The sequence below is a fragment of the Grampus griseus genome (assembly GCF_964374135.1).
Source record: "Grampus griseus genome assembly, chromosome: 1".
NCBI lineage: Eukaryota > Metazoa > Chordata > Mammalia > Artiodactyla > Delphinidae > Grampus > Grampus griseus.
This window is the reverse complement of record NC_139017.1, coordinates 176000960-176028765: the sequence shown is the minus strand read 5'-3', so window position 1 is coordinate 176028765 and position 27806 is coordinate 176000960. Positions and strand designations below refer to the sequence as shown.

The 27806-nt window shown below is 53.6% G+C and overlaps 1 protein-coding gene across 1 annotated transcript in view; it reads left to right on the top strand.

Moving 5' to 3' along the window:
- Positions 1-526: 526 nt before the first annotated feature.
- PIK3CD (phosphatidylinositol-4,5-bisphosphate 3-kinase catalytic subunit delta) overlaps positions 527-27806 on the top strand; it is a 29678-nt gene continuing 2398 nt past the window's right edge. Inside the window, exons 1-23 of the mRNA XM_082660339.1 lie at positions 527-667; positions 2454-2568; positions 15817-15989; positions 18636-18864; positions 18960-19189; positions 19608-19787; positions 20103-20252; positions 20715-20804; positions 21805-22026; positions 22736-22832; positions 22936-23066; positions 23558-23608; positions 23690-23857; positions 23949-24070; positions 24268-24411; positions 24582-24681; positions 24827-25005; positions 25100-25212; positions 25438-25516; positions 26061-26228; positions 26807-26930; positions 27128-27273; positions 27445-27577. Of these exons, the coding sequence (XP_082516465.1) occupies positions 15849-15989; positions 18636-18864; positions 18960-19189; positions 19608-19787; positions 20103-20252; positions 20715-20804; positions 21805-22026; positions 22736-22832; positions 22936-23066; positions 23558-23608; positions 23690-23857; positions 23949-24070; positions 24268-24411; positions 24582-24681; positions 24827-25005; positions 25100-25212; positions 25438-25516; positions 26061-26228; positions 26807-26930; positions 27128-27273; positions 27445-27577 (2997 nt within the window). The 5' untranslated portion in view covers positions 527-667; positions 2454-2568; positions 15817-15848. The remainder of the gene's footprint in view (positions 668-2453; positions 2569-15816; positions 15990-18635; positions 18865-18959; positions 19190-19607; positions 19788-20102; positions 20253-20714; positions 20805-21804; positions 22027-22735; positions 22833-22935; positions 23067-23557; positions 23609-23689; positions 23858-23948; positions 24071-24267; positions 24412-24581; positions 24682-24826; positions 25006-25099; positions 25213-25437; positions 25517-26060; positions 26229-26806; positions 26931-27127; positions 27274-27444; positions 27578-27806) is intronic.

Sequence of the window (27806 nt, the reverse complement as noted above, 5' to 3'; positions counted from 1 at the left end):
AGCCCGCACACTGGATTTGAGCACAGAGCCAGGGCTGGCCAGTTACTCGGGTGACCCCGGCTCCTGACAAGTGACACTGGTCCCTTGCCCCGCCCTTTCTGGTGATTCCTTGGGAACCCGGGAGAGGAAAGCAGGCGGACGACCGGCCCTGGCTCACTTGGCAGGTGGCATTTTCTATCCTCTGGTTACAAGGCCGAAGGGGGGCCAAGGCCAGCGTGCGCAAGCCGTCCGGGGTCCAGCGGCGGCTGAGGTTCCCGACTCCATGCGCAACCCCACCCGCCAGCAGGGAGCAGCGGGGTCCGGGAGGATTTGCAGCGGCGTCCACGAGGTGCGCAGCGGACGCCTGCTCTCCAGAGCTTCGCCTGGCTGGGGCTGTGAGAATTTGCCGACGGTGCCCGCGCCGCCGCTGGCCCCGCCCCAGCCCCGGGGACGCCCCGCCCCCTGGCCCTGCCCGCGTCGGCCTGTTGTCCGGGCCCCGCCCAGGACCGCGCCCCTCCGCGGATGCCCCGCTCACCCGCTCCGCACCGCGGGCCTGCCCTCAGGCCCCCGGGGCTCCGCGCCGCCGCCCAGAGGCTCGCGCCCTCCCGTCGCTCCGGGACCCGCCCGCCGCGTCCCCTGGGCAACCGTCTCCAGGGAGACCGGGCCCCGCCCCCGGCATCGACACCCGGTACGGAGCCCACCTGTGCGGGCGTCTGCGGGGTCCCAGTGCCCCCCCACAGCGCACGCCCCGCCACGCCCCGCCACGCCCCGCCCAGCGCCGGGCTTTGTCCGCCTGGGGAGATCCGGGGACCGGGGGCGCGTGGGGTCTGGAGGAGGAGGCGCGTTCCCGGGGCGGACCGAACCCCGTTGGGGAGGCCGAGGCAGCGGGCCGCTCTCGCGTTGTGATTCTCTGGTGTGGGCTGATTCATACCCTCCTTTTCTGATCTCATTGCATCCCTTTTATGCCTCCGTGGGGCCGGGAATCCGGGGTGTCCCGCTACCGCCCTAGATGGGAATGAGCAGGGCCCTCAGCCGGGCTCCGGACGAGGACGCGCGCCTGTTCGGGGAAAGCTGTTTACTTGTCAGGGACCGAGCAGTTGCCGCGCGCGCCCTCCCCTCCCCCTGCCCCCGATTCGGGACCGAGCATCCTGCGCTCTGGCCATTCCTAGCGTTGCCTCCCAAAGCTTTGCCCTTGAACCCAGAGGGCTAGAGGGCGGTAGACCCAGCTCCTGAGGTCCCGGCCAGCGTGAGGGCCAGAGCAAAAGACGTCCTCCCTCGCCCCCTCTTGTGAATTCTGTCCCGGCTCCGTATTTCCTGACCTGAATTCCTAAGGACTAATTTTTCTCTTATCTTTCATTCTCTCGGCTCCATCACTTTTTTTGCTTCGTCTTTCCTGGTTTCGAAAGTGCTTTCTCTACGATCCTGTCTCATTTCCCTGTGACTGAGCTGTTGTTTTTTGTCCTCTTGTTAATTAACTCCCTTGGTCAGAATGGAAGTTATTTCTTTCTTAGCTCTTGTCGCTGACCTCCCGTTTCTCTGGTGACAGTGCTTTGGGAAGTGCCTTGCCATCCTCTCACCTGGATGCTAAATGGAGAGACCATCCAAGCCCATGTTCCTGGGCTCCTGCAGCAGGGTCCGTGGGGTATCCTTCCAGGGATTAGGCTGGCAGCCGGGTGAATTCCAGCTTGGACCTTGGGAAATGTCTTCTTGGAATGACACCTTTTCCAACGGCTTCCTAGGACTGGGCTTTTTGTCTCATGGAGAAACCAGTGGTTTAGGTTTCCTGCTCTTCAGGAGCTCAGTGGGTTCCAGGCAGGAGAATCCTGCTGTGCAGGTAGCTGGGGGGAGGTTGGGGGGGTGGCAGGTCCTGCTGCTGGAACCCAGCCGCCTGGGCTCCCAGAACTCAGGTGTCTTTCTGTCTCTGGGGTCAGATTATTTCCAGGAGCCGCCCACAGTAGGGAAAGAAGCAGCACAGAGGCAGTGAGTGGGCCGACCCCTCCCCACACACCCTTCCTTTTCATCTCCAGCAAGCAGGGATGAATCTTCCTTTATGATGCAATTTGGGTCTCGAATGGGGACCCTCAAGTTCACAGACCTGCTTTTTGCAGCCATTGAATGGAACTTGAACCCAGGCTTGACTCAGATCACTTACTTTGCTTTCAAAAACCAAACAAAACAAACAACTCTAAAAATGATCTGAGTCATCTGTATGTATATGAATTCCTGCTTCAGGCACTGGAAATGTTCCTGTGGTTTGCTTCAGTACCACCAAAGGGAGCTGGGGGTGGCATTGACACAGATGGTGAAAAAGGCCCATTAAGTACAATGTGACTGGTTTGCAAAAAGGAAACCTTGGTGAGACAGTTGCTTTGGAGCTAAAGTCCTCTAAGAGAATGCACAGAAGTTTCCTGAGACTTTCTCTTTTTAAAGATTTCTTTCTTTCTCTTTCTTTTCTGTTCTTTTTTTTCAGACAGATAAGGAGCTCAGAGTCAGGCAAGGGCGGAATGACGCTCATTGATCCCAAAGCATCTTTAATCTGCCAGGCAGAGGGACCTTTGCTGCTGGTCTTTCTTGGACCATTCCAGAGAGGTAGGTTGGGCAAAGGAAACAAATGCGGGGGGGCGGGAAGAGGAGATGTTATTTTGTAGATAGGTTAAGAATTTGAATGGAATCCACCCTCCCTGACTATCTAGCCAAAGGAGAACTTCTCTTTAGGACTAGAATGCTAAAAGGAAGAGAGTGACCCAAATTTGTGCTCAGAGCCTATGAAGGGGGATGTGAACTAGACCCCAGCCAGCTTCCCAAGAGAGGGAAGGGATGGCTGTGCTCCGAGGAGCCCTGGAGCCCATTATTAAACTGCAGCATTTGGTATTTGACTTGCTGCATTCATGATAGAGCTGAGCTGACCTATTTGGTGCGAGAAAAATTAAAACCTTCTTCCGAAGGAAGTGGATTGGATTTTCATAACTTGATATTGCTTCTCAAGGAGTCCTTAGGTGGGGACATTCTGTTTCTCTAGAGAGTTGGCAGTCACTGGATCAGTAAGAGGATGCTCCTTGGAACTTCTGGGACATTAGCTTGCAAGCTGAATGTAGTCCCTTCATTGTGCAAATGAAGAAATTGAGGTCAGAGACTGACACTGACTGAGCCTTCGCTGAACACCTGCCTTTGGTATCTGGGGGCAGCTGGGTGTGATTAGCAAGTGTGCAGATTTGTCCCGTTTGCAAGCTGTGTGGGTACATATGTATTCTGTGGGTGCCCAGCACCATCTTCCTTATACAGTTGCTCGAGCAGCTACTGTCATTTCTGACGGTTCAGGTAGGGCACGAGGTTACATGATGTCATCCTTGGAGGCTTTCCCCCACCCCACCTCATTTTTTCTAGGTCTTCATTGGTACTTTCCAAACTTCTTTGTTAGTGTGGACCTCTTTAAAAAGATCAAAGTATTAAGCAGAATTTTAACCTCTAAAGCAGATTAAAAGAGTGCCACTGTGGTACAAGTAGAGACTGGCCCAGAACTCCTCCCACTGAGCAGCTGTCCTACTCCTGCCACCCTCTGAAGGCCTTGGGGTGCTTCTGTGGAACCCCAGGACTCCCTGGCACATAGGCGAAAACCATGGATTATGTAGACCTGTGTAGAGGAATTAGTTTCTTTTTCTGCTACACACCTGTTGACACTACCTTGATTTGTGTTTCAGAAGGTGCCTTTAAATCATGATTTTTAACCCTCCGACTTTTTGATTTGTAAAGGATACCTATTTACTGTCGGAAGTTTACAAAATACAAAAAAATTACAAGCATCACTCTTCTGTAATCCTACCCCCCTCCCGAAAGAACCGTTGTTTCCTTGTTGGAGTATCCTCCCTGGAGAGTCTTCTGTGCGTGTATCTTTGGAAACTTGATTTTTATTTCTTGGTAAATATTATCATGAACTTCCACAAAAACATAACTGAATGCATGTGTTTATCTCTGCTCTGTTTCAAAAGCCCACTGAAATGAGAGTAGAGGGATAAAAAGGTATAAATCCTTAAGAAAACAGAAAATGATGATGGGGGGAGGGATATGAGCAAAACTTTTGAAAGATGGGAAGCAAGTGGGTGAAAGAAAAGCAAAGCTTAGAATGTTGAATGTCCTGGCTGTGAGGGAAGCAAGCTGGCTTGTACACACGACCCACCAAAGGCTAAAGAATGGGGGCCACAGAGTGTTCCCAACAATGGGGGCAGGGAGCGGGGCTGGAAGCAGGAATATTGGTTTAAAGTGTCTGTTAGAGCCACAGACCCCTCTCTCAGGCCACGTAGCCAGGCAGCTCCCTCCTCCACCAGCAGAAGATGGCTAGTTTCCTGCAGGCAGTATTGAACCAGAGCAGCAGAAGGCAGGGGAGGCTCTATATTGAGAACAGGAAGATTCAATGAAAGTTTGCATGCTGAATAGACAGACCCTCTCCAAGCTGGTTCCTGGAACATGGCAGCCTAGCTTCTACCCATCCTCCAGGCAGGGGCCTTGAACTTCTCTCTAAGGAACCCAACCTCATGAAAAAACGCTACTTCTCAGCGACACCTACCAAGCAACCAGCCCTGCACAAGCACCTTTCAGTGCCTCTCTCTTAAATTTGAATGGGCAGCCTGGATCGTCACACGCCGAATGAGTCCTCTAACATGAAAGGCAGAGACCCAGAAGTCATAAACATGGTTGTTTTTTAAAAAGGCATATTTATAAAACAATAGTAAGCTCTTGGATATCAAAACTAGGCTAGTAGAAGTAGAAACTTCAATAGAATAGAGTTAGAAGATTGAACAATGAATTTCTAGAAAGTAAGACAGAAAGACTTGAGGGACGGAAAATAAGAAAGAGAAGATAAGAAAATTAGAGCAGTTTGGGAGGCCCAGTATCCATCTCATAGGAGCTCAAGGGAGAGAAATGGAGAAGGAAAAGTTATTAAACTCCAGGAAAAAAAAAATCTAGAACTCAAGAGTTTGCATTAAGAATCTCTGTGTAGCACTCAGCCCAATGAATAATAAGATACAGTACATCAGGGACTTACCCGCTGGTCCAGTGGTAAAGAATCTGCCTTCCAATGCAGGGGACGCGGGTTCAATCCCTGGTCAGGGAACTAAGATCCCACATGCCGCGGGGCAACTAAGCACACGCACCACAACTACTGAGCCCGTGCGCTTCAACTAGAGTGCCCGCGTGCCGCAACTACAGAGCCCACGCGCTCTGGAGCCCACGTGCCACAACTAGAGAGAGAAAACCCACATGCTACAACTAGAGAGAAGCCCATGCACCACAACGAAGAGCCCGCGCACCGCAACAAAAAGATTCTGCGTGCCTCAATGAAGACCCAATGCAGCCAAAAATAAAAATAAATAAATATATATTTTTAAAAAGATACACTACATCAAAGTAAAAGATGTTCTATGGGACATCAACATGAACTTCCAAAAGTCCAGAGATAGAAGTTACTAAAAGCCAGCGCAGGGAAAAGGGGCCACATGCAGAAGATCAGAGCACGGAATGGCATTGGACTTTACAAAATCAACACCAGGAGCTACAAGACAGTGGAGCAACTCTTTCAAATTTCTGAGGGAAATTAATTCCCAACCCAGAATTCTGTAATCATCATTCAAGCAAAATAATAGGATGAAGACCTTTTTCAGACATGTAATTTTTCAAAAACTTCACACACACACACACACTCTTTGTATCCCTTTTCAAGGAAGCTACTAGAGGATGTGCTTTACTAAAATGAGAGGGTAAACCAAGAAAGAGGAACGAGTGGTACAATATGCAGTTGTCTCTTGTTTCTCACTTGGCTCAGCCACCAGATGACTTTCTGTGTTTCAGCTGTTGTCTTACTTTGAGCCTTGGGAGTGGGGAGGGAAAAAAACACCTACCCCACCATGGAAACTGAAAAGTACTCTCTTCCAAGCCTCCCCTGCAGCCAGCACCTGTGATGTGGGCTCCACTGATGAAATGTACCTATGTTATATTTTGACAGAGAAGAGAGGGATGAAACGTGTGTTGTTTCCATGGTTATGGTGGTGATAGCGGGGATGGGCTTCAAGGTTGAGTTCTTGGCACAGAAGTGGCAGGGGTACAAGGTAGCACCCAGTACTCAGTGGCAATACCAGCAATTTTGCCATCAGACATGATTCTGTATCATGGAGTCCACATGGTGTAGTACAGTTATATTTCCTTTCTTGTTCAACTTTTTGTTTTTCCTGGAGTTGATAGTTGCCTCATGTTTTTAATTGCTTTGTTTGTTGCCTCATCTTTTTATTTGCTTTGTTTTCAATGGACTAATCACTAATTCTTCCTCAAACTCTCCAACAGAACTATTAAACCCCTCGCAATGCAGCAAATATGTCAGACAACCTGTCAGCTCCTTCCCTGCTTAATCAGTGAGAGTCAGCTTCTTTACTTGCAACCAAGAACCCTGACTGGTAGAGAGAAGGTGAAGGGAATTCCCATAATGATAGTGAAGAGAAGTTCCAATATCACAGTTGTGCAGCTGGTCTAGAGAGCAGCCAGCCCAATTTGGAGCAAGATGGCTGAGGGCCCCAGGAGGAATCTCTAAGAAAAAAATGGAGCTGATGGATTATCTGACATATTTGCTGTATTATAAGGATTTTGTAGTGCTGTTAGAGAGTTTGAGGAAGAATTACATATTCACACATAGAAAACAAAGAAAATTAAAAACGAGGCAACGGTAGGAGTAACAAAAAGTTGAACAAGAAAGGAAACCATAGTATAGGATGTGGCTTAGCTTTGAACAATATTTACATGGTTATAATAATGGAAGAACTAAAGTTTGATTAACAGAAAGTGATCCCGTAACTATATCCAGGAAATGGGGGAGAGGATCCATGCATGTGTGTATGTGAAGGAAAGCACAAACTCATCTTCTCAGGTAAAAAGTTAAAAGTTGAAGATCAAGAAATATCAGTATAAACCTGTTCTTTAGAAATGCAGAGATAAATGCAAAAGGTACAACTGAAATTGGGGGTGATTTGTTTGGATATAGAGGTCAAGGGACTGCTCATTTTTTGCTGCAAGCATTTTAGTTTTCATTAATTTTTAAAATTATGTGCTTGCAAAACTTTCACAGATATTAAAATTTAAAAGTCATTAGTATGATGGCCACATCCACCCATCAAATAGCTGTTTTCATTTTCTCTATGCTTTCTGAAATGTTTTGTCCACAAACACATGTTGCCATGGTAAATATATGTGCATTATTGGTTTCATTTAATGTGGGGAGTATTTGCAGTGCCGTGTCATTCTAATGACTACATTCACTCTTGTTGTTCGTGTTATCATTTACTTAGACATTTCTTTATTATTTTTGATTTATGAGTTTCACAGATAATACTATAATCCATATCTTTGTGCATATAGCTTTTTCTTTTTCACTTTTGAAATGCTTCCTTAAGACAATTTCCAGATTCCCCAAATTACCAGATATGAGACCATGGCTCTCTCTCTTGAGTTTGCTGTGTAGTATTGAGGGACCCTGCATGGTTGCAGGCCCAAGGCCCCCCTGGGTGCACCATGAACGAGCATCATAGGAGATCATAGGGATAGAACTTTTTGTAGGGTAGTTGGCTCATTTTTTTTTTTTCTGATGGCAGTAGCAGGAGTCAGTCTCTCTCTCTCTCTTTTTTTCCCATATAGAACAGAATTTCCAAAGACCTACACATCTCCTTCTCTGACGTCTGTCTTGGTTTTCCGCCACTGAGGATTTTTTTCCTTTTTAAAATATTCAAATTAGAAGTTACTGTCCTATTGAATAATATGGACTCAAAGGAGACACATTTAAAATGGGAGAGAGTGGGGAAAAAAAAAGGAAGAAGAAGAAGGAAAAAAAAAAGAAGTGAGGGAGGCAGAAGTGGGTAGAATAGGAAACCAGGGAATAAGGTAGTTCATGTCCTCAGCCTACCTTCCAAGCAGACACTGGGACGCCTTCTTCTGCACGGTGTCACGTGACTTTGTTATTTTGTCCAATCCCATCCTTCACCCCTCTGACCTCTTTTTCTCCAGGTGGCAGGAGCTGGGGTGTCAGACAGCCCTCCAAACAAGCCCGTCCTTCCTCTTCCTGGGGTGGTCTTCAGGATGTCCTACTTGCCTGGACTAAAACAAAAACAAACAAAAAAAAGAAAGCATTTGTATCTTGGAAGAATAGCACATCTGTCCTAAAACTGTACCTGTTGAGGGTCCTGGGCCATGCATTTCCCTCTGGCCTATGGCTTCATTCTCTTCAAGAAGGTGAAGGCTGCAGGCTTCAAGGCTGGGCTGCTGGGATGCCTGTTCCTCAGCTCCTTAAGAGCAGAGGATTGGGGTGTTTCGTGGCCTGTAGGGCCCAACGCCTTCCCTCATTCATCTGCTCTGCCAGCTCTGACCTGGGGCCCTGGCCTCATTACTTTCCCCGCTCCATTCTTGCCTCCCTTCCTTCCATTTTCCTCACAGCAGCCAAAGCAGTCTTCTTCGTAAAGCATAAAATCAGGCCATCTCCGTCCCCTGCTTAAAACCCCCCAGTGACTTCCCACTGCAGTGGTGACAAAGCCTTGCTCCTCCCGGAGGCTCCAAGGCCCTGCAGGATCAGCCACATTGTCTCTCCCCAGTCTCCCCTTCTGCTGTGACTCCCATTACCTGGTCTTCTGCCTCAGGGCCTTTGCACTTCCCGTTCCAGCTGCCTGGAACCCTATTTCATAGATCTTTCCTGGATCCTTCTCGTCATTTGTGCCTCATCTGCAATATCTCACCTGAGGACCCTTACCTGACCTGCCATCCAAAGAATATGCTCCCTGCAAACCTGTTTTATCACATTCTAATCCTATACTCTCTGAAATCATCTTGTTTATTCAGTTGTTTCTTTCTTTTTTTGTCTTTTCCCGTTAGACTAAAAACTCTGTAAGAGCAGGGGTGGTGCCTGTCTCATTCCCTGATGGACACATAGAAGGCGATCAAATCAATATTTGCTGAATGAATGAATGAGCGAGTGAATGAATGAATAGGACTTGGGACCTTCAGCCTTCTGGGTCAAGGAGGGGCCCCTCATTCTTTTTCCTGAGGGTCTCCAGGAGGATGTGGTGGTTGAAGGATCTCCTGGCCGCCAGAGTAGGGTGGTGGTTTCTGGAAAGCTCCTTCGGGGTAAACATCCAGGAGATTCAGCAGGTGGTGGCCCTCCAGGTAAAGCATCTTCTGCTCTGCTTCTGAAGCGCTCACTTGCTCTCACTTTCCATCTAAGTTGGGCAACAGGAAAAGTGTTCATTTCATTCTCCGTGGAAAACTGACCGGAAACAGCACTTGATTAGAAGGACTTTTTGAGGCCGAGAAGTCCTGGAAATAAACCCGGGTCAAGAGGCCCAATGTGAACTCTGCTCTGTTCAGCGTGATGTGGAAGGCCGGCCCCGGTGGCCCCCTGCCCCTTGTCACATGGCTGCTGGTCTCGCACCCTCCCAGCCTGGGTGGATGGTAGATACTTAGACTGTGTGCGTAACTACCTTCTACAACTTTCTGTGACTGAGGCTCCTTCCCTTGGGCTAACTAGGTTGTAACTTTGGGCTCTGAAATCCAGGCATTGGACAGATGTTTTGTCCTCAGGTTAAGGACACGAACATCTCTCTCTATACAGGTTCATAGGAGCTGTCCAGGGGGACCTCTAGACTCTTGCTTTAGGATAACATCGGAAGGTACAGGGCATGTTTTGCCCAGGGCGTCCCCTCAGGGAGGAGGATGTTTATCGCTCAGACAAGCAAGACACAACTTCCCTTCTTTTCCCACTGCCTGTCCCCTGCTGAGAGTGACTCATGTGTTCCCTTGGGAAGCTGTTCCCCAGGGTATGTGATTGTTCCCCAGGCACCAAATAGCCTGTCTTTACGTTGACAAAGGCTGGGCAGCATCTCCCGGTCAGCGTGTCAACCACATTTGTGACGGCTACTGGAAAGAGGCAGAAGTCTAACAGACTGGGGAGACGCCAGCTCAGAGCCCCAAAATGGTGGCGTTTCAACAGGAATGAAAGGGATCCTTCGGCAGTCCTGAGCTTGGGACAAGCCATCAGCCAGCTGGTCTGCCAGCCCAGGGGGACTCTGTGGGCTGCAAGGTCACTCCTAGTCCCGAAGAAGCATTTGAGGGATTCTACATCCCTTGCTTGCCCTTTTCCCTTAGAAATAACTTAGGGCCCCCTGAGGCGTTCCCTGGCTGCCAGTGGGGAAGGATGGCGGTGGCAGATGTCCTTGTATCGAAATCTTTAGAGAAACTCCTCTGCCGGCCGCTCAGGACTCAGGAGGTCAGACCCCTCAGACCTTCACAGCTGAGAAACTGTTCTTCAACCTCAGGCCAGAGAAGGTGCATCTACCTGGGAATGTCTAGGAACAGCTCGCAGAGGGCTGGTGACAGAGACCCCCGGCGCCCCCCCCCCCGCCCCCCGCCCCGGCCAAGATGACTCTGCTGCCGCGCAGCTCTTCTGTGGAGCGTGCGGGCCGGAAGTGGGAAGGTGAAAGGAAGCGAGCTCCTTCTTGCCCAGTTTTCTTTACTATTTTATGAACGATTCAGATGTGGACGGACAGAGGAAGCCTCTCTCAAGATTCTGGATGACAGAGTGAGAAGGATTGTTCCTGGTTCTTCTTTGGTCCATCCCACTTTAGTGCCTTGAGGGTGGTCGTGACCCTTACTTACCTTCCTGGCCCCATGGCTCCACATGTGTGTGCCGTCTACTGATCCCAAATGATATCTCTGTGACCCCTAAGACCTCTTCCCTGAGCTGCAACCTGGGACGTTGCCCCTTGGCTGTCTCCATTGGGATGTTCAGTAAGCAGCTCAGATTCAGTATGTCTGAAATGGAGCTCTTGCTGTTTCAGTTCCCTGCAAATCTGTTTCTCCCTTACACTTTGCCATCTCTGTAAATATCCACCAGCCATGCAGTCTCCCAAGCCCAAACCTGCCTGTTATCCTTGCTCCTTCTCTCACTGTCCCCCACCTGACGCCCCCGCACCGCGCACCCCGCCACCAGCTCATAGATGTACCTTGATTCCCTCCCTCTCCAGTTCCATCTCCTCCTCCTGGGTCAAGGCACAGTCATCTGTGGCACGAGCTGCCCTACATTCTCGCCTGCATGCTTGCAGCCCTCCAGCATCATTTCAGATGCAAATAGGATCTGGTGGCTCCCTTTCCTAAAACCCTCTAGGGCTGTGCACTCACTGCATCGCTCCTAGAGTGAAAGCCAGGTGCTTCCCCTGTAAAGGCTCTGCAGGACTGGTCCCTGCTCACCTCCTCAGCCCATCTCATCCCCCACCCTCCCCTGCGCTCCAGCGGCAAGGGCCCGCCTTCTGTCGGCTCAGGACGTGATGGCTCACCCTGGCCCTCTGCCCCAGTGTCCTCCCCTCAGAGGGGCCTTTCTCGGCCTCCCTATATGCAGCAGCCCCTCCTGCTGTCCTCCGTCACATCGTCACTAGACACTCTGTCCTTCACCGCATTGATACAACGCGGGAACATCCTTCTTGTCTACTGTGTCTCCCCTACTGGTGTGTAAGCGCCTTCTGGGGAGGGACCCTTTGTCTCATTCACCACTGTGTTCCCAGCACCTCGCACGATTCCTGACACTTAATAAATACGAGTCGAATAAACTAAAATATCTCAGGTTAAGTGATATATACAAAATGTCAAATCCAATAATACATGAGTGCTGATTATTTCCATGAGATGAAATTACCGAGAATAATTGTGAGTTCCTGCGTCTAGATTCAGGAAGTTAGTGTTCCTGTACAGACTGGGAGATCCTGGCTTACTGTGAGAAGTGTCTGGAGGGTTGGCAGCCAGCAAACTTGGTGATGTGGCCACCAAAGCACTTTCGGTGGGAAGCGGAGGCGGGGGAGGGGAGCCTGATACCCTTTTAGGCCAAACAAATGGGAGTTTGGTGACTAGAACATTCTCCTACCATTGGCCTGCCGGGCCCCATCTGGAGCATCTTGTTTTCTTGGAGTGCCAAACTTTGGCAAAACATCTAAATCTGCTCTGTAGGGAGAACAGAGGTTCTGGGACCACCATCCAGCAGAAGAGCCGTCAGATAACGACTCCATGTGCCTCTAGGTGGCAGCACAAAGGACAGGGCTGGCTCTTAGAGGTGGGCCAGTGTCCAAGGGAAGAAATTTCTAACACTAGAAGCTTCCAAAAATGGAATGTGCTGCTCTATTAATGGAAATAAATACTTTCAGCTGCAAGTGATAGAAAATCCAACTCAAACTGCTCTAAGTTAACAACAAAAAGGCGGGGCTGGGGCGGGTTTTTTGGCTGATAGAACTGAAAATTCTAGAGGTAGAGTGTAGCTTCAGGCATGGCTGGATCCAGGGAGTCAAAGGCTGTCCTCGGGACCCTGCTTCACTTTCCATACTGAGCTCTGCTTTCCTCCACGTTGGTCCTTTCTCGGGTTCCACCCCTCAGAGCAGCGGGTGGTCACCAGCAGCTCCTGGTAGATATTCTGTCTTTTCTGTTCTCCCAGGAGAAAGTCCCCAAAGAAGTCCAGATGTCAAAACCCGTGGGATTGACTTCATAGTCACATGTCCATCCTAGAATCACTGTAGCCAGAGAGGTATGACAGTTGGCTGGGGCTACGTCCCGTCCCTGCTTCCAACCCAGTCCCTGTGGCCAGGAAATGCGGGGCTCTGAAAGGCTGGGCCTGGGTCTCAGGCCATTCCGGGAGCCAGGAGAGAAGTCAACCCATCTGAGCCACTTGGACTGAGTTTGTGGAAGGTCCCCAGCTCCCAGATCAAGAAACCGAAAGTTACCAGCACCCCTGTGCCGCTCTCCCCCAGGGTAAACTGCCTTCCACCCGAGGTAACCCCTATCTCTTCTTCTGCCAACATAGACTACTTCTGCCAGCGCTTGTTCTCCATATAAATGGGACCTTGAGCACATACTCTTCTGTGCCTGACGTCTCTCTCTCAGCCTTATATGTGTGAGATTCATTTATATTGTTGAATTGATAGATCATCCACTCTCACTGCTAACATAACATTCCATCGGGAGAGGAAACCACAGTTTATTTTTCCATTCTACTGCTGATGAGCACTTGGGAAGTTTCTGTTTGGGGACTACTAGGAATAGCGGTGCCATACTCTTGTATGCTTCTTCTGGCGCACCTGTGCTGGCATTTCTGGAATTAATTGCTGGGTCGTAGGGCATATGTGTTCACCTTTAGTAGATACTGCTCAACAGTTTTCCAAAGTGGTTGTACCAATCCGCATTCTTGGAGCAGTTCTAAAGCCTCGGGATTAGCTGACATCTGTGTCCCATACACACTGAGAGCGACAGGTCTGGGCTTCATGGAGAGCTGGGGCTTGTTAGCAGCTGCATCCTGGGTCCTGGGCCCACAGAGAGGGAAAGAATTCCCATCCTTCTCCTGTCCCCTCTCTGGTATTTGATTCTGTCCTGCCCACACTATCCTGAGCCTTCCTCTTTTAGGAATGAGTTTTTAATATCGACGTGTTTCCCTGCATCCCAGATGGACGAGTGTAGTCGAAGGCTTCGTTTCCACAGCACTGAGGTACCCCATCCACCCCTTTGGCTAGAGTCCTGTGGAGTTCCTGCTGCATGCGCTCATCTTAGCCTCAGGACTGAGTGGCCAAAGATGCCTTCCTGAGCTTGGCCAAAGCACTGTAAATGGATTTTCCAGAATTCCTGACTGTCCTCCACATTCTGAGTCAAAAAAAAAAAGCCTTTGGCCTGGCCGTTCTCAGAAAGAGGAACCCAAAGTAGGATGTGGTTTTACAACCAGAGGAAGTGGATCCCAACAGTGGTAACATGGTAGCACAGGGTGACATGCTGCCCTGCTGCTCAGAGCAGCTTCTGCATGTAACTGAGGGTGAGGCCTGGAGCCAGCTGGCAGAGCCACCAGAAGAACAGCTCTCTCAAACTAAACACTTCCTTTCAACTATTTTAAAAAGTCACTTAAATCTCGGAGGATGTGACCCTAGGGTAAGGAAGTATTTGTCTAAAGAATAAAAATGATAAAACATGAAGGAAAAAGCTTTGCCTACATCAACATTCAAAACTTCTGCTCCTTAACAAGACACATAAACAAAGTGAAAAGATGACTCAAATCAGATATTGCCAACTCACTCAAGCAACAAAAGAACTGAATCTAGAGAATGTAAGAAACCCTGCAAAGCAGTAAGAAAAAGACAACCCCACAGAAAAAATGGGCAAAGTTTATAAGCTGGATATTTGCAGAAGGTAAACATTTTATGGATAATCAGAGAAATGCAAATTAAAACAAGAGAGCATTTCACGCCCACCAGATTGGCAGAAATGAGTAAATTTGACAGTACCAAGTGCTGGCAAAGATACGGAGATTAAAAAGTTAAGGATATGGTTATACCTGTCGTAGGTTATACGTATGATCTGACAATTCCACTCCTAGGCATATACCCTCTACCTGCACTGCCCAGTATGGCAGCCACCAGCCACATGTATTTCTTGAGCACTTGAAATGTGGACAGTATGATTGAGGAATGGAATTTTTAAACATTTTATTTAATTTTAATTCATTTAAACATAAGAATTCATACTCGATTTGGTTATTGGAAAACTTTTTAGTATATTTGGAACAACTTGAGTCTGTGAACCTACTTTTTTAACCTGTTAATTGTATGAAATCTACATAAGATGAAATACTTCTGATGAAAACCTAGCGTCCGAATTGTCCTGTAAGTGTAAAATACACACCAGATTTCAAAGACTTAGCACCAAAAAAATGTAAACTATCTTGTAATTCTTCTGTACTGATAACATTGAAATGACCATAGTTTGGATATATTGAGTTAAATAAAATAGATTACTAACTGAATTTTATCTGTGTCTTTTTACTTTTTAAAAATGTGGCTACTGGTACCTTTGACATTCCACGTGTGGCTCACATCATATTTCTCTTAGACAGTGTTCACCAAGACTCTCACTTGTACACAAGGAGATGTGTGCAAGAATATACGTTGCAGCATCATTTGTAATAACCAACATGAGTAGACACAAACCTTGAGGTCCCTTAGCAAGAGAGGGGGGTAAATAAATTGTGGTGTACTTACACAGTGAAATATCTCCCAAGAGTTAAAATGAATGAACTAGAGCTACATGTATCAGCATGGATAAATCTAGATTGCAGCGTTGAGTGGCAAAAACAAGGGCAGAAGACTCAGTAATCATACAATGCTTTAAAGCATGGAAAAATATTAGGAATTGTTTGTGGACACATTTTAGTATAATAAAAGGATAAAAACATGCATGGAAACTATAAACAACCAGAATCCAGGTGGTGGTAACCCTGAGTGGGAGAGAGACTCAAAGACCTCTTATTGTGTCTGTAACATTTTGTTACTTACCGGGCAGTGGGTTTGGTATGGCTGAGATAGTTCAACAGCTTGTCTGATGGCTAAAGCCATTTTCAAGCCATTTGGTTTCTGGTCAAAAAGTTTCAAAGAACGTCGTCCTTCGCTCCCTCTCAAGTCTGGGGTTGTCTGCCCAGTGATCCTGCCATTTTCCATCTTTGCCGGCTGGTGGCCATGGTGAGGTCTCCCACGTGTGTGTGTTCCTGAGAAAAAATGACTTGGCATGGGTTTGTTGGTGGTTTAAACTGGGGGCACCGCCGTGAAGGATGCAGACGGAGTGCCTGCAGCTCAGCCTAGACAGTGGCCTGGGGCAGCAGGAGGCACAAGCCACCTCCCGGCTGGGACTCCATCCCAAGCTTCCTGCTGACAAAAGTGCTGAAATCCTGTTTTCCAAAGGGTCCTACTAAAGGACTCAGCCAGCACACCTTAGGGCCTCACTTTGCCTTTGCTTCCTTTGCAGGACGATTGGTATCCGAGAATTAAAAGAGCAGGATGCCCCCCGGGGTTGACTGCCCCATGGAATTCTGGACCAAGGAGGAGAATCAGAGCGTGGCTGTTGATTTCTTGCTGCCCACGGGGGTCTATCTGAACTTCCCTGTGTCCCGAAATGCCAACCTCAGCACCATCAAGAAGGTACGATCTTGACCTTAAAACTAGTTCTCAGAGCTTGGAACTCAGAGAAGCAGACAGATGGACTCTGCAACTCTCAGATTTGAGATCCTCAGCTATGAATTTTAAAAAATATGGGGGGGGGGGCTTCCCTAGTGGCACAGTTGTTAAGAATCCGCCTGCCAATGCAGGAGACATTGGTTCGAGCCCTGGTCCAGGAAGATCCCACATGCCACGGAGCAACTAAGCCCGTGCGCCACAACTACTGAGCCTGAGCTCTAGAGCCCGCGAGTCACAGCTGAAGCCCGCGCACCTAGAGCCCGTGCTCTGTAACAAAGAGAAGCCACCACAATGAGAAGCACGCGCATCGCAACGAAGAGTAGCCCCCCACTCGTGGCACCTAGAGAAAGCCCGCACACAGCAACGAAGACCCAACACAGCCAAAAATCTTAAAAAATAAAATAAATTATAAAACAAGTAAATTAAAAAAAAAAAAGATATGGGAATTCCCTGGAAGTTCAGTGGTTAGGACTCCACGCTTTCACTGCCCGGGGCCCAGGTTCAAGCCCTGGTCAGGGAACTAAGATCCCGCAAGCAGTGTGGCGCGGCCAAAAAAAAAAAAAAAAATTAAAAGATAAAAATAATGTCCAAGAATTGCTTAAAAACTCACAGTTGAAATCCACCTAGCTTTCCAAATTCAGCTCCCGCCTTTATCATGGCACGTTTACCCTTCCTAGATTCCTGTGAAAGCTTCAGGGTGCTGGTTCCCAGGGTGAACTTTCATCCTCTCCATGACTGTGCCATCACGTTTGAAACCACACCCCATGCATGGCCGCTTGAGTTCTCCCGGTCTTTTGTCTTCAGAGCTGTCATCATAGTCAACATCATCTTTGCAAATGGTTTTTGGCTTTGTTGAATAATTTTCATCGTGGATTACTGAGTCAAAGGATGAAATATCTGGATGGTATTTGGTACATCTTGTCTTGTGACCTTTCAAAGGGCTTATCCCACTTGCAAAGTGTGGGATTTAATGGGTCATGGCAGAGGACAAGGCCTTAGCCCGGAATTTGAAAAGCTATACTTGGGAGCAGAAAAAAAAGGAGAGAAGCAATGGACCATACTTGAGTTTTGTTTTGTTTTGTTTTGTTTGTGTTTTAATCTTCCCTTCCTGGGTGTTTCTTTAAAAATGAAATTTCTTTTTTTCCATTTCAAAAGTACTATGGACACATTGAAATTTAGGAGAATAAGAAAAAGTAGAAGGAAAAAATTACCCATGATCCAGCCGTATGAGACAAGCACAGTTCACACTTTGGCTGTTTCCTATTTTCTTTTCTATGTAGTGTTTTTTGGTGATAGCTCTGATTATGAATTTTTATATCTTTTTTCCGAGTTAACATTGTAACATCCTTTTCATGTTATTAATCTTGTGTAAATATCATTTTAATCTTTTTCCTCACAGGGCTCTACATGCATATTATTAAACTTCCAAATACCACAGAAATATAAAACACATCGGTCTCAGCAGTCTCACCTCATATCCCAGTTCAATTTCGATTTCTTTTTTTTTTTAAGATTTTTTTTTGATGTGGACCATTTTTAAAGTCTTTGTTGAATTTGTTACAGTACTGCTTCTGTTTTTATGTTTTTATATTTTTTGGTCGAGAGGCATGTGGGATCTTAGTTCCCCGACCAGGGATCGAACTCACCCCCTGCATCGGAAGGCAAAGTGTTAGCCACTGGACCGTCAGGGAAGTCCCCAGTTTCAATTTCTTAATATTTTAATTTATACCAGGGACCAGACAGTTAATATTCTAGGCTTTGCTGGCCATATGGTGTTTGTCACAACTACTCAACTCTGCCGCTGTAGGGCTGAAGCAGCCATAGACGGTGTGTAAGTGAATGGGTGCGTCTGTCTTCCAGTAACTTGGCAGACTGTAACTTGCAGTAGTTCATACGTTTATCATCGTTTTTATGGGAATGAGCTTGAATTACAACTGCTGTTCTATAGCTTGGGGTCTTTTCCCACTTAATGCTGTATGTGGGAGCCCTGTGTGCATTGGTACAGGTATCCTTAGATTCTGGGTCACACGCCTGTGCTATCCGTTTGCACTGATGGAACGTAATTATCCATCCCCCGTGGAAGAAAAATAGAGCTGTTCTCCTTTTCCATCTTCTCTGTGACTCAGCGGTGGGCACCTTTGCACTAACACTTGGTGCTCCAGTGGCGCTCCTGTGATCCCTGGGGACTCCTCACCCCGAGGCCACGTACTGGACACAGCCCGCGGAGGCGTTTATGGCCCCCTCGGTGTGTGAAACTTTTCTGAATTACTTGCCATCATTTAAAGACCAGGGTGATGAACCAGGAACGATTAGCTGGGTCCCTGGAGGTCAAGTCTGGATGGCCATCTCTCAGGGTAGCCTACAGGGGAGACCGTAGGACCCACCGCTCTGCTCCAGGTTTAGAGCCTACCTGGCCCCGTTCGTAGAAGGGCAGGGACGGCGACTCCCAGTGACCCTGTGGTCAATGCTCAAGGGACGGAGAGAGTAGTGGTCCTGGGATCTTGCCTTTGCCCCCTTGTCAGGGTCGTGAGACCAGCCTCCACCCGCCTCCCGGCTCCCTGGGGCCCCGCCCACCGTAGGGGAGGAGCTGACCGGCCACTTCCCTTCCAGGTGTTGTGGCACCGAGCCCAGTATGAGCCGCTGTTCCACATGCTCAGTGACCCCGAGGCCTACGTGTTCACCTGCGTCAACCAGACCGCGGAGCAGCAGGAGCTGGAGGACGAGCAGCGGCGGCTGTGCGACATCCAGCCCTTCCTGCCCGTCCTGCGCCTGGTGGCCCGCGAGGGTGACCGGGTGAAGAAGCTCATCAACTCGCAGATCAGCTTGCTCATCGGCAAAGGTGCCCTGCCGAGGCCAGGCCGTCCCACCTCCGCCGGGCCTGCCCCCCGCCCCCGCCCCCGAGCCCCACGCTGACCCGGCTCCCCTGCCCCTCAGGCCTCCACGAGTTTGACTCCTTGCAAGACCCGGAGGTGAATGACTTCCGAGCCAAGATGCGCCAGTTCTGCGAGGAGGTGGCCGCGCACCGGCAGCAGCTGGGCTGGGAGGCCTGGCTGCAGTACAGCTTCCCCCTGCAGCTGGAGCCCTCGGCGCGGAGCTGGGGGCCGGGCACCCTGCGCGTCCCCAACCGGGCCCTGCTCGTCAACGTCAAGTTCGAGGGCAGCGAGGTGAGCGGTGGCTCACGCCGGCCCGTGTGCTGCATGCAGGCTGCCGTGTCCACGGGGGACACTTCCCCTGTGAGACTCCCGGTCACCCACCAGCCTCCCCAGTTCATCCTCCTCCCAGCAACATCGGGTGGTATTTGTAGGGTATCCATTGCATACGAGGGGCTTGGCCAAACGTCCCACCCGGCGAGTTCCACAAGGCAGAGTGACCAAGAGGCTTTGGTCCTCGGTCCACTCACGCATCCAACAGGTGTTTCCTGGTGTCGGCCACGTGCCATCCTCAGAGCCTGCCGTCGTGGAGCTCACATTCAGGGGGCAAGGGGCGCCTAATACTTGCAGACGGGCCAGCCCACCCGCTGTGCCCCAGAACCCCGTGGGCTCTTCGCAGGCGTGGAGGACTGACCCTCCCTCCTCCCCCTAGGAGAGCTTCACCTTCCAGGTGTCCACCAAGGATGTGCCCCTGGCACTGATGGCCTGCGCGCTCCGGAAGAAGGCCACGGTGTTCCGGCAGCCGCTGGTGGAGCAGCCCGAGGACTACACACTGCAGGTGAACGGGAAGCACGAGTACCTGTACGGCAGCCACCCCCTCTGCCAGTTCCAGGTGAGGCCTGGGGTCCGGGAGGGGTTCCTGGGTTCCCTGCAGTCCTGGCCTGGGGCCTGGGTTGGGGCGGCGGGGGGGCGGGAGCTGGTCCTCGGCCCCTCTCGAGCCCGACAAGCCAGACCTTGGGGGTCACGGTGAGAGTGCGCCCTTGCTGGGCTGGCTCTCCCCGTGAGCACAGGGAGGTGGGCGGGGGCAGGAAGGGCCAGCAGGAGAGGCCCCAGAAGGCCTGGCGTGGGCAGGGGCCAGCGTGGGGCATCCCTGGGTAGCCGGTCGTCCAGGGAACAGTGGAGCCACTCACCCCGCCCCCCATCTCAGTACATCTGCAGCTGCCTGCACAGCGGGCTGACCCCCCACCTGACCATGGTGCACTCCTCTTCCATCCTCGCCATGCGGGATGAGCAGAGCAACCCCGCCCCCCAAGTCCAAAAGCCACGCGCCAAACCGCCCCCCATTCCTCTGAAGAAGGTGAGCTGGCGCCCTGCACTTACCCTCCCCTGCAGCCCTCCTTCCCACCTGAGGTCCAGCCCTGGTGCCTATTGGGCATCGCCCTGGGCCAGCCATAGGTCCAGGGGTCCCTTGTCTCATGCCTTCTGGTTGCTCGGGATTGAGAGTTGGGCCTCTGGGCTGGGGTGGACTCCTGTCTGGACTCCTGGGGCAGCCTCCAGGCCTGGCGCTTGGCTGCCTGCCCCTCCTGTCTCCCGTGCTGTAGGCAGAACTCCATGCCCTGCAGCGCTGCGTGGGGGGGTGGTTTGGGCCCCCTGGGGCGCCTGCACGGCAGGTTTTCTGGTAAAGGATGGCGTTGCGGGCAGGAATCTGCAACACCCTTGCCGCCGCTGTGGCCACGCGCCCTGGCAGCGGCCGGGAGCGCAAGCCTCCCCTGAATTCCCCTGCTTTAACGCCCCCGCTTCTCCCCTCCACCCCGCCCAGCCCGCCTCGGTGTCCCTGTGGTCCCTGGAGCAGCCTTTCTGCATCGAGCTGATCCAGGGCAGCAAAGTGAATGCCGATGAGCGGATGAAGGTAGGGGCTCCTGGGCCTAGAAGGGCCCGGGGAGTGCGTGTTTTTTGCACAAACACGGTGGCTGTGGCCTGGAGAGGTGGCGGAGGAAGAAGGAGGGGGGTGTCACACGAAAGCCACCTGACCACATTACCCAGCATCCCTGCCGGGGGTGGTGATGAGCTGCTTCAAAACAGGAAGGGGGGAGGGGAGCAGGCCAGCCGGCCAGAGAGGACAATTCGGAGAAACCGGGCCCAGCGAGTTCTGGGTATTGACTTTGGTGGAGGTAGTGGGGCCAGGCCCAGCCCAGGGATAGAGGAACCGCAGAGCCTGGGAGGTGACAGACGCAGAAGGGGAGCCGCTCCAGCTGGGCCGGGGCCAAGGCCACGGCCACCTCTGGGTCGTTCACACGCCCACCTCCTCTGGCCTCAGGACGGCCCTGTGAGGTGCAGGTTTTCTCGTCCCATTTGCAGGACGGGAAACCCGGGTCCAAGGAGGTCGGGGCTCTTTGGGGAGCACTTTTTGGTTGGGGTAGTTTCACAAGCAGGGCAGGCGTGGGCTCCCATGGGTGAATCCTGGAGGGCTGCATGGGCGGCCGGGCCATGAGGAGGCAGGGCGAGATGTGCAGGCGGCATTAAGTCCTTCCCTGCCTACAGGGGCTCCTGCCCCTTCTGAGCAGCAGGGGCACCCTTGGGTGCTTAAGCTAGAAGGGCCCCTGGAGTTCCCGAGCCCTGATGGGGAAACTGAGGCCCAGAGCAGGGAGCCAACACACCCCAGGGTCCCGCAGTCAGTGGGGAGCACAGCCCACGCAGCCCTCCCCTTCCCCCCAGGACCACACCTCCCCCTCAGGCAGCCAGCCCTCCCTTTTCCGGACCACCTTCAAGCACCTGGCGGGGGAGGGTTCAGACCCATGTGAAATGAGGACCTTTCAGGAGGAGATTCGAGCCTTAGGTGGGAGGGACACCCCGGCGGGAGAGGGAGTCTGGGCCTCTGCAGCCTGCCACCCGCACCGTGCCTTCCCCAGCTGGTGGTGCAGGCCGGCCTCTTCCACGGCAACGAGACGCTGTGCAAGACAGTGTCCAGCTCGGAGGTGAGCGTGTGCTCAGAGCCTGTGTGGAAGCAGCGGCTGGAGTTCGACATCAACATCTGCGACCTACCGCGCATGGCCCGCCTCTGCTTTGCGCTCTACGCCGTGATCGAGAAGGCCAAGAAGGCTCGCTCCACCAAGAAGAAGTCCAAGAAGGCGGTGGGTGGGGCCGGTCGGGAGGCGCTCCGTGATGGGCCCAGTCCAGTCCCGCAGCCCGCCCCGGGGCCACTGCTCATCCTGTTCCCAGCATCTCAGCTGGCACGCAGCCTGGGGATGGGGTCCAGGAGGGCCTGTGAACCCCAGCCTCTCCACACCGTGCGTGCGCACACACAACACACACACACACACACACACACACGCGCGCGCACGCACGCTAGCCACCACCCCTGCCTGCCATGTGATGGTGCTGGGTTCCTGGGCTTATGAGCACAGTGACTCGGAATATCTGGGCCTGGGCCTTTGGTCCTTGTGGGAACCTGGAGGGAGCTCCCTGCCCTGGAAGGACAAATGCAGTGTCCTTGCAGGGGGCGGGGTGGCCTGAGTCAGCAGCCAGTTGGAGACAGAGTGGTGGTCGAGCACTGAGTCACTGGGCCCAGGATGTGACTGACCACCGAGCCACCCTGACTCACTCGTAGCTGAGCTGGGCCAGCTCCCTAGGGCCTATGTGGTTTGTTTGAAGCTTTCTCAAGAAGCCGAGAGTGGGATGCATCCGGGAGCAGAAGGGAGTCGAGGGGTGACTGACTCTGCCAGCTGCTTCACAGGGAGTCTGGGCAAGGGTGGGAAGCATGGTCTGGCTGGGCCCATCCTGCAGGTGAGCAAACGGAGGCTTTCTGGCGGCTGGCTGTGACCTGCCCGGTTTCTCTCCCAGGACTGCCCCATCGCCTGGGCCAACCTCATGCTGTTTGATTACAAGAACCAGCTCAAGACCGGCGAGCGCTGCCTCTACATGTGGCCCTCCGTCCCAGGTTGGCCCAGGCCAGGAGGGAGAGGCAGAGGCCAGGGGATTGGGGAGCTGGGTCCCACACGTGATGACATTCCCCTTGCAACTCCATCTGTCCTTGTATCCAGACGAGAAAGGGGAGCTACTGAACCCCTGTGGGACCGTGCGGAGTAACCCCAACACTGAGAGCGCAGCCGCCCTTGTCATCTTTCTCCCTGAGGTGGCCCCCCACCCTGTATACTACCCTGCCCTGGACAAGGTCAGTGAGGGGGCCCTCGCCATTTGGGGTCCAGGACCCACCCTGCCCAGAAACCTCGAAGCTAAAGGTTAACTGTCCTGACCCTGCCTCTGGGGCTCCCCAGGACATGGTCCCTGCACCCCGTGAGTTGCCCGGGCTGGGAGCTGGGTGCCCACACACGCTTGGGGGCTTCCTTGACTCTCTGGAATCCTCATGTGTCCTAGAGCAGTGATTCTCAACCGGGGGCCGCTTTGCCCCCCAGGGGACTTTGGGCAAGGTCCAAAGGCATTTTTGGTTGTCACAACTAGTGGGAGAGATGCGCCTGGCATCTCATGGGCGGAGGTCAGGGATGCTGCTAAACGGCCTGCAGCACGCGGGAGAGTCCCCACCACTGAGAGTCACTGGCACACAAAGTCAGCAGTGCCGAGGTGTTGACGCCCGCCCCGGGGGCCCCGCAGGCCAGGCTGGCCCAGGCCCCGGGGTTGCCGCTGACAGCAGGGTCGCTCTTGCAGATCCTAGAGCTGGGGCGGCATGGGGAGCACGGGCGCTTCACGGAGGAGGAGGTGAGCTGGGGGCCGTGGGCGGTGGGGCGTGGACCTGGCTGCAGCCCTCACCGCCCCCCCACCTCCACCTGTGCCCCTCAGCAGCTGCAGCTGCGGGAGATCCTGGAACGCCGGGGGTCCGGGGAGCTATACGAGCACGAGAAGGACCTGGTGTGGAAGATGCGGCACGAGATCCAGGAGCACTTCCCCGAGGCGCTGGCCCGGTTGCTGCTGGTCACCAAGTGGAACAAGCACGAGGACGTGGCCCAGGTGGGCGGCAGGGCCGGGGCCGGGGGAGGGGGCAGAGTCTGGAGCCAGACCGCAGCCTGCGCCCCCTGCCCTGACCACCGGCACCCCCCAGATGCTCTACCTGCTGTGCTCCTGGCCCGAGCTGCCCGTCCTGAGCGCCCTGGAGCTGCTGGACTTCAGCTTCCCTGACCGCCACGTGGGCTCCTTTGCCATCAAGTCCCTGCGGAAACTGACGTGAGTCCCGCGGGCTTCCTCATCTTCAGAGGGCGGCTTTGCCCCAATGGCCCGGGTCTAGCCACTGGCTGGGGACCTCTCCTGGGGGCCTGCTCAGGTGAGGCTGGCCTCCCGCCCCTACCCTGCCCCCTCGCCAGCTGCAGACCCTCTCCCGAGCCGTGAAGCTCCGGGCCCCAGCCAGCCTCCCTTCTCTGCAGGGATGACGAGCTTTTCCAGTACCTGCTGCAGCTGGTGCAGGTGCTCAAGTACGAGTCCTACCTCGACTGCGAGCTGACCAAATTCCTGCTGGACCGGGCCCTGGCCAATCGCAAGATCGGCCACTTCCTCTTCTGGCACCTGCGGTAGCTGCACTCACCTGGAAGGCCACGGGGAGGAGGGGCCTCTTGCCTGCGGGCCTCGTGTCTCCGCCGGCCAGCCCGGGTGTCCTCGGTGGCTGGGTCCTGCCGGGCTGGGAGGGGCTGTGTGGCCCCGCCTGGCGAGGCGAGGCTCAGCCCCTTCTTCCTCCCTCCAGCTCCGAGATGCACGTGCCCTCGGTGGCCCTGCGCTTCGGCCTCATCATGGAGGCCTACTGCAGGGGCAGCACCCATCACATGAAGGTGCTGATGAAGCAGGTGAGGCTCGGGGCCCCTGCACCCCTGCCTGGGCTCTGCTTTGGGGCAGAGTTGCCCCGACCCCTGTAGAGCCGCGTGGGCCAGGCTGAGGCTCGGAGCCTGCCTCGGCAGCCGGCCCACGCTGCCCTCCCATCCTCCTGGCCAGGGGGAAGCGCTGAGCAAGCTGAAAGCCCTGAACGACGTCGTCAAAGTGAGCTCCCAGAAGACCACCAAGCCCCAGACCAAGGAGCTGATGCACCTGTGCATGCGCCAGGAGACCTACCTGGAGGCCCTCTCCCACCTGCAGTCCCCGCTCGACCCCAGCACCCTGCTGGCTGAAGTCTGGTGAGCCCCAGGCCCCAGCCGGGGCCTCCCCACCTTCTCCCCTCCCCCCAGGCCCTGAGGAGGGCCCGCTGCTGACTGCGGTCTCGTCCGGCAGCGTGGAGCAGTGCACCTTCATGGACTCCAAGATGAAGCCCCTGTGGGTCCTGTACAGCAATGAGGAGGCGGGCAGCGATGGCACCGTGGGCATCATCTTTAAGAACGGGGACGGTGAGCAGGCCGGGCCCCGGCCAGGGACCCGCTGAGGCCTTGGCTTCCCCTCGCCCTGCCATGCTACCCTCGGCGGGGGCACCTTGCAGTGGGGGCCAGGGGCAGATCTCCTGGAGGGCGAGCTGACGAAAACACAGAGTCTTGGGACTCCGGGGCCTGGGCATGGCTGGGATTGGAGAACCCACCAGAAACTCATGCCTTTCCTCCCCGGGGGTGGCTGCACAGACCTCCGCCAGGACATGCTGACCCTGCAGATGATCCAGCTGATGGACGTTCTGTGGAAGCAGGAGGGCTTGGACCTGAGGTGAGAGGCCCTCCCGTCATCCACTTGTGCCTGCACCAGGCTTAGGACCATACCCCGTCGGAGGGGTCCCCTGTCAAAGCTGACATTACCACCTCAGCTGGAAAAAAGACTGGCTCTTCTAAGAAGAGCAGGGACCAGTTTGAAACTCGGGGTCAGGGAGGCGATAGGGCCGCAGGATGAGGGTGGAGAAGGCCAGCCCTGGCCCTTTGCACTGTCTCCCTCCATTGGTCCCTTTGCCTCAAACATCCCTGGCTTCCTGCCCCATCATCTTCCAAGCCACCTGGATTTTTCTTTCTGAGCAAACATGAGTTCAGCCACGGTGCCGACTCTTCCTCTCTGCATCTTGGGTGCTGGTGTGGCCTCTCCAAGGAACCTTCCCTGGAGCCCTGGGAGTCAAGGGCTCGCCCCTAGTACCTGCCTCCTCTTTTCAGCAACTTGAGTAGCATCTCCTGCAGCCTTTTTGGGTTAAGCTCCTCGGGGTCAAGAAGCCCCTGGGACAGCCCTTGACCACTGTGTCCACCTGCCCCTCCTCCCACCTGGCTAGGATGACCCCTTACGGCTGCCTCTCCACCGGGGACCACACAGGCCTCATCGAGGTGGTGCTTCACTCAGACACCATCGCCAACATCCAGCTGAACAAGAGCAACATGGCGGCCACGGCTGCCTTCAACAAGGATGCTCTGCTCAACTGGCTCAAGTCCAAGAACCCTGGGTAGGTTTCAGGCCCAAGGGACAGATGCCCTCTCCTTCCCAAGAGGCAGACCTCGGGAATCAAAGGCAAGGAGGACGGACTTTGACTGTGTCTGTGGCTTCTTGGCTCAGCTGAGGGCCATCCCATAGATGCTGTGGGGTGGGGGGGTGGGGGAGTGGGTCAGGTCTCTGTTCCCACATGTACCAGTTAGTTATTTCCGCATAACAACCAGCCCGAACTTAGGGGCCTAAACCACAAATCTGCAACTTGAGCTGGCTCAGCTGAGTGGTTCTTCTGCTTTAATCACTCACACAACTGCTCTCATCTGGTAGTTTGACTGGGCCTGGAGGATTGCATGTCTGGGGCTTCTCTCCATGTGGCCTCTCATTCTAGCCTCAGTGTCCTTCCATGACAGTAGGGGAGGTTCAGGAACTGCAAGGTGTCTTAAGGCCCAGGCTCTGGAAGGTGCCCAGCGTCACTTCCTCCATGTTCTGTTGGTCCGAGCAAGTCACAAGGCCAGATTCAAGGGCAGGGGACAGAGACACCAGCTCTTGGTAGAAGAAAACGGCGTGGCCGTGCTTTCCATCCCTGCCCCCCAGGGAGGCCCTGGATCGAGCCATTGAGGAGTTCACCCTCTCCTGCGCTGGCTACTGTGTGGCCACATACGTGCTGGGCATCGGCGATCGGCACAGCGACAACATCATGATCCGAGAGAACGGGCAGGTAGGGGTGGTGTGGGGCTGCCGTGAGCATGGTGCCTGCCGCCCGGCGCTGGCCCGCTGGCCGTTCTGCTCTGCACACGGCTGCTGGCAGAGCCCCCTATCCAGGCCCTTCCAGCTCCCTCTCCCTCCCCAGGCTCCTCTGGGTGAGGCACCCTCCTTTTTGACTCCTTTTGGGTCTTTGCTCTTCCCTCCCCTCAGCTGTTCCACATTGATTTCGGCCACTTTCTGGGGAATTTCAAGACCAAGTTTGGAATCAACCGTGAGCGAGTCCCGTTCATCCTCACCTATGACTTTGTGCACGTGATCCAGCAGGGGAAGACGAATAATAGTGAGAAATTTGAAAGGTGAGGGTGCCTCAGACCCCCGAGATGCCCCTTGGTGCCGGGGGCGGTCAGTCAGAGGACGCTGGGGCTTTGTGGGCGCGGCTCCTTCCAGGGTGAGGGCGGGCTGGCCGGCTGGCTGGGGTGCAGGGGGACGGGAGGACCCAGGGCCCGCTCCCTGACCTCCCACTACAGGTTCCGGGGCTACTGTGAAAGGGCCTACACCATCCTGCGGCGCCACGGGCTGCTCTTTCTCCACCTCTTTGCCCTCATGCGGGCGGCAGGCCTGCCTGAGCTCAGCTGCTCCAAAGACATCCAGTACCTCAAGGTAAACGCCAGGGCAGGGCCCCGCCAGGCAGGAGACCAGGGAGCCCCAGACTCCTCAAGGCACCACCCCCCCCAACCCCCGAGCGTGGTGGACCCACAGGGCCCTCCTGACTCGTGTGTGTTCACACCGGCCTGGGACCCGGGTCTGGCAGGAAGCCACCGGCTCTGGCCCACCCTCCCGTCCTCCGCAGGCTGCGGGCGTTTCCACTTGTACAAGAGGGTTCCCTCCA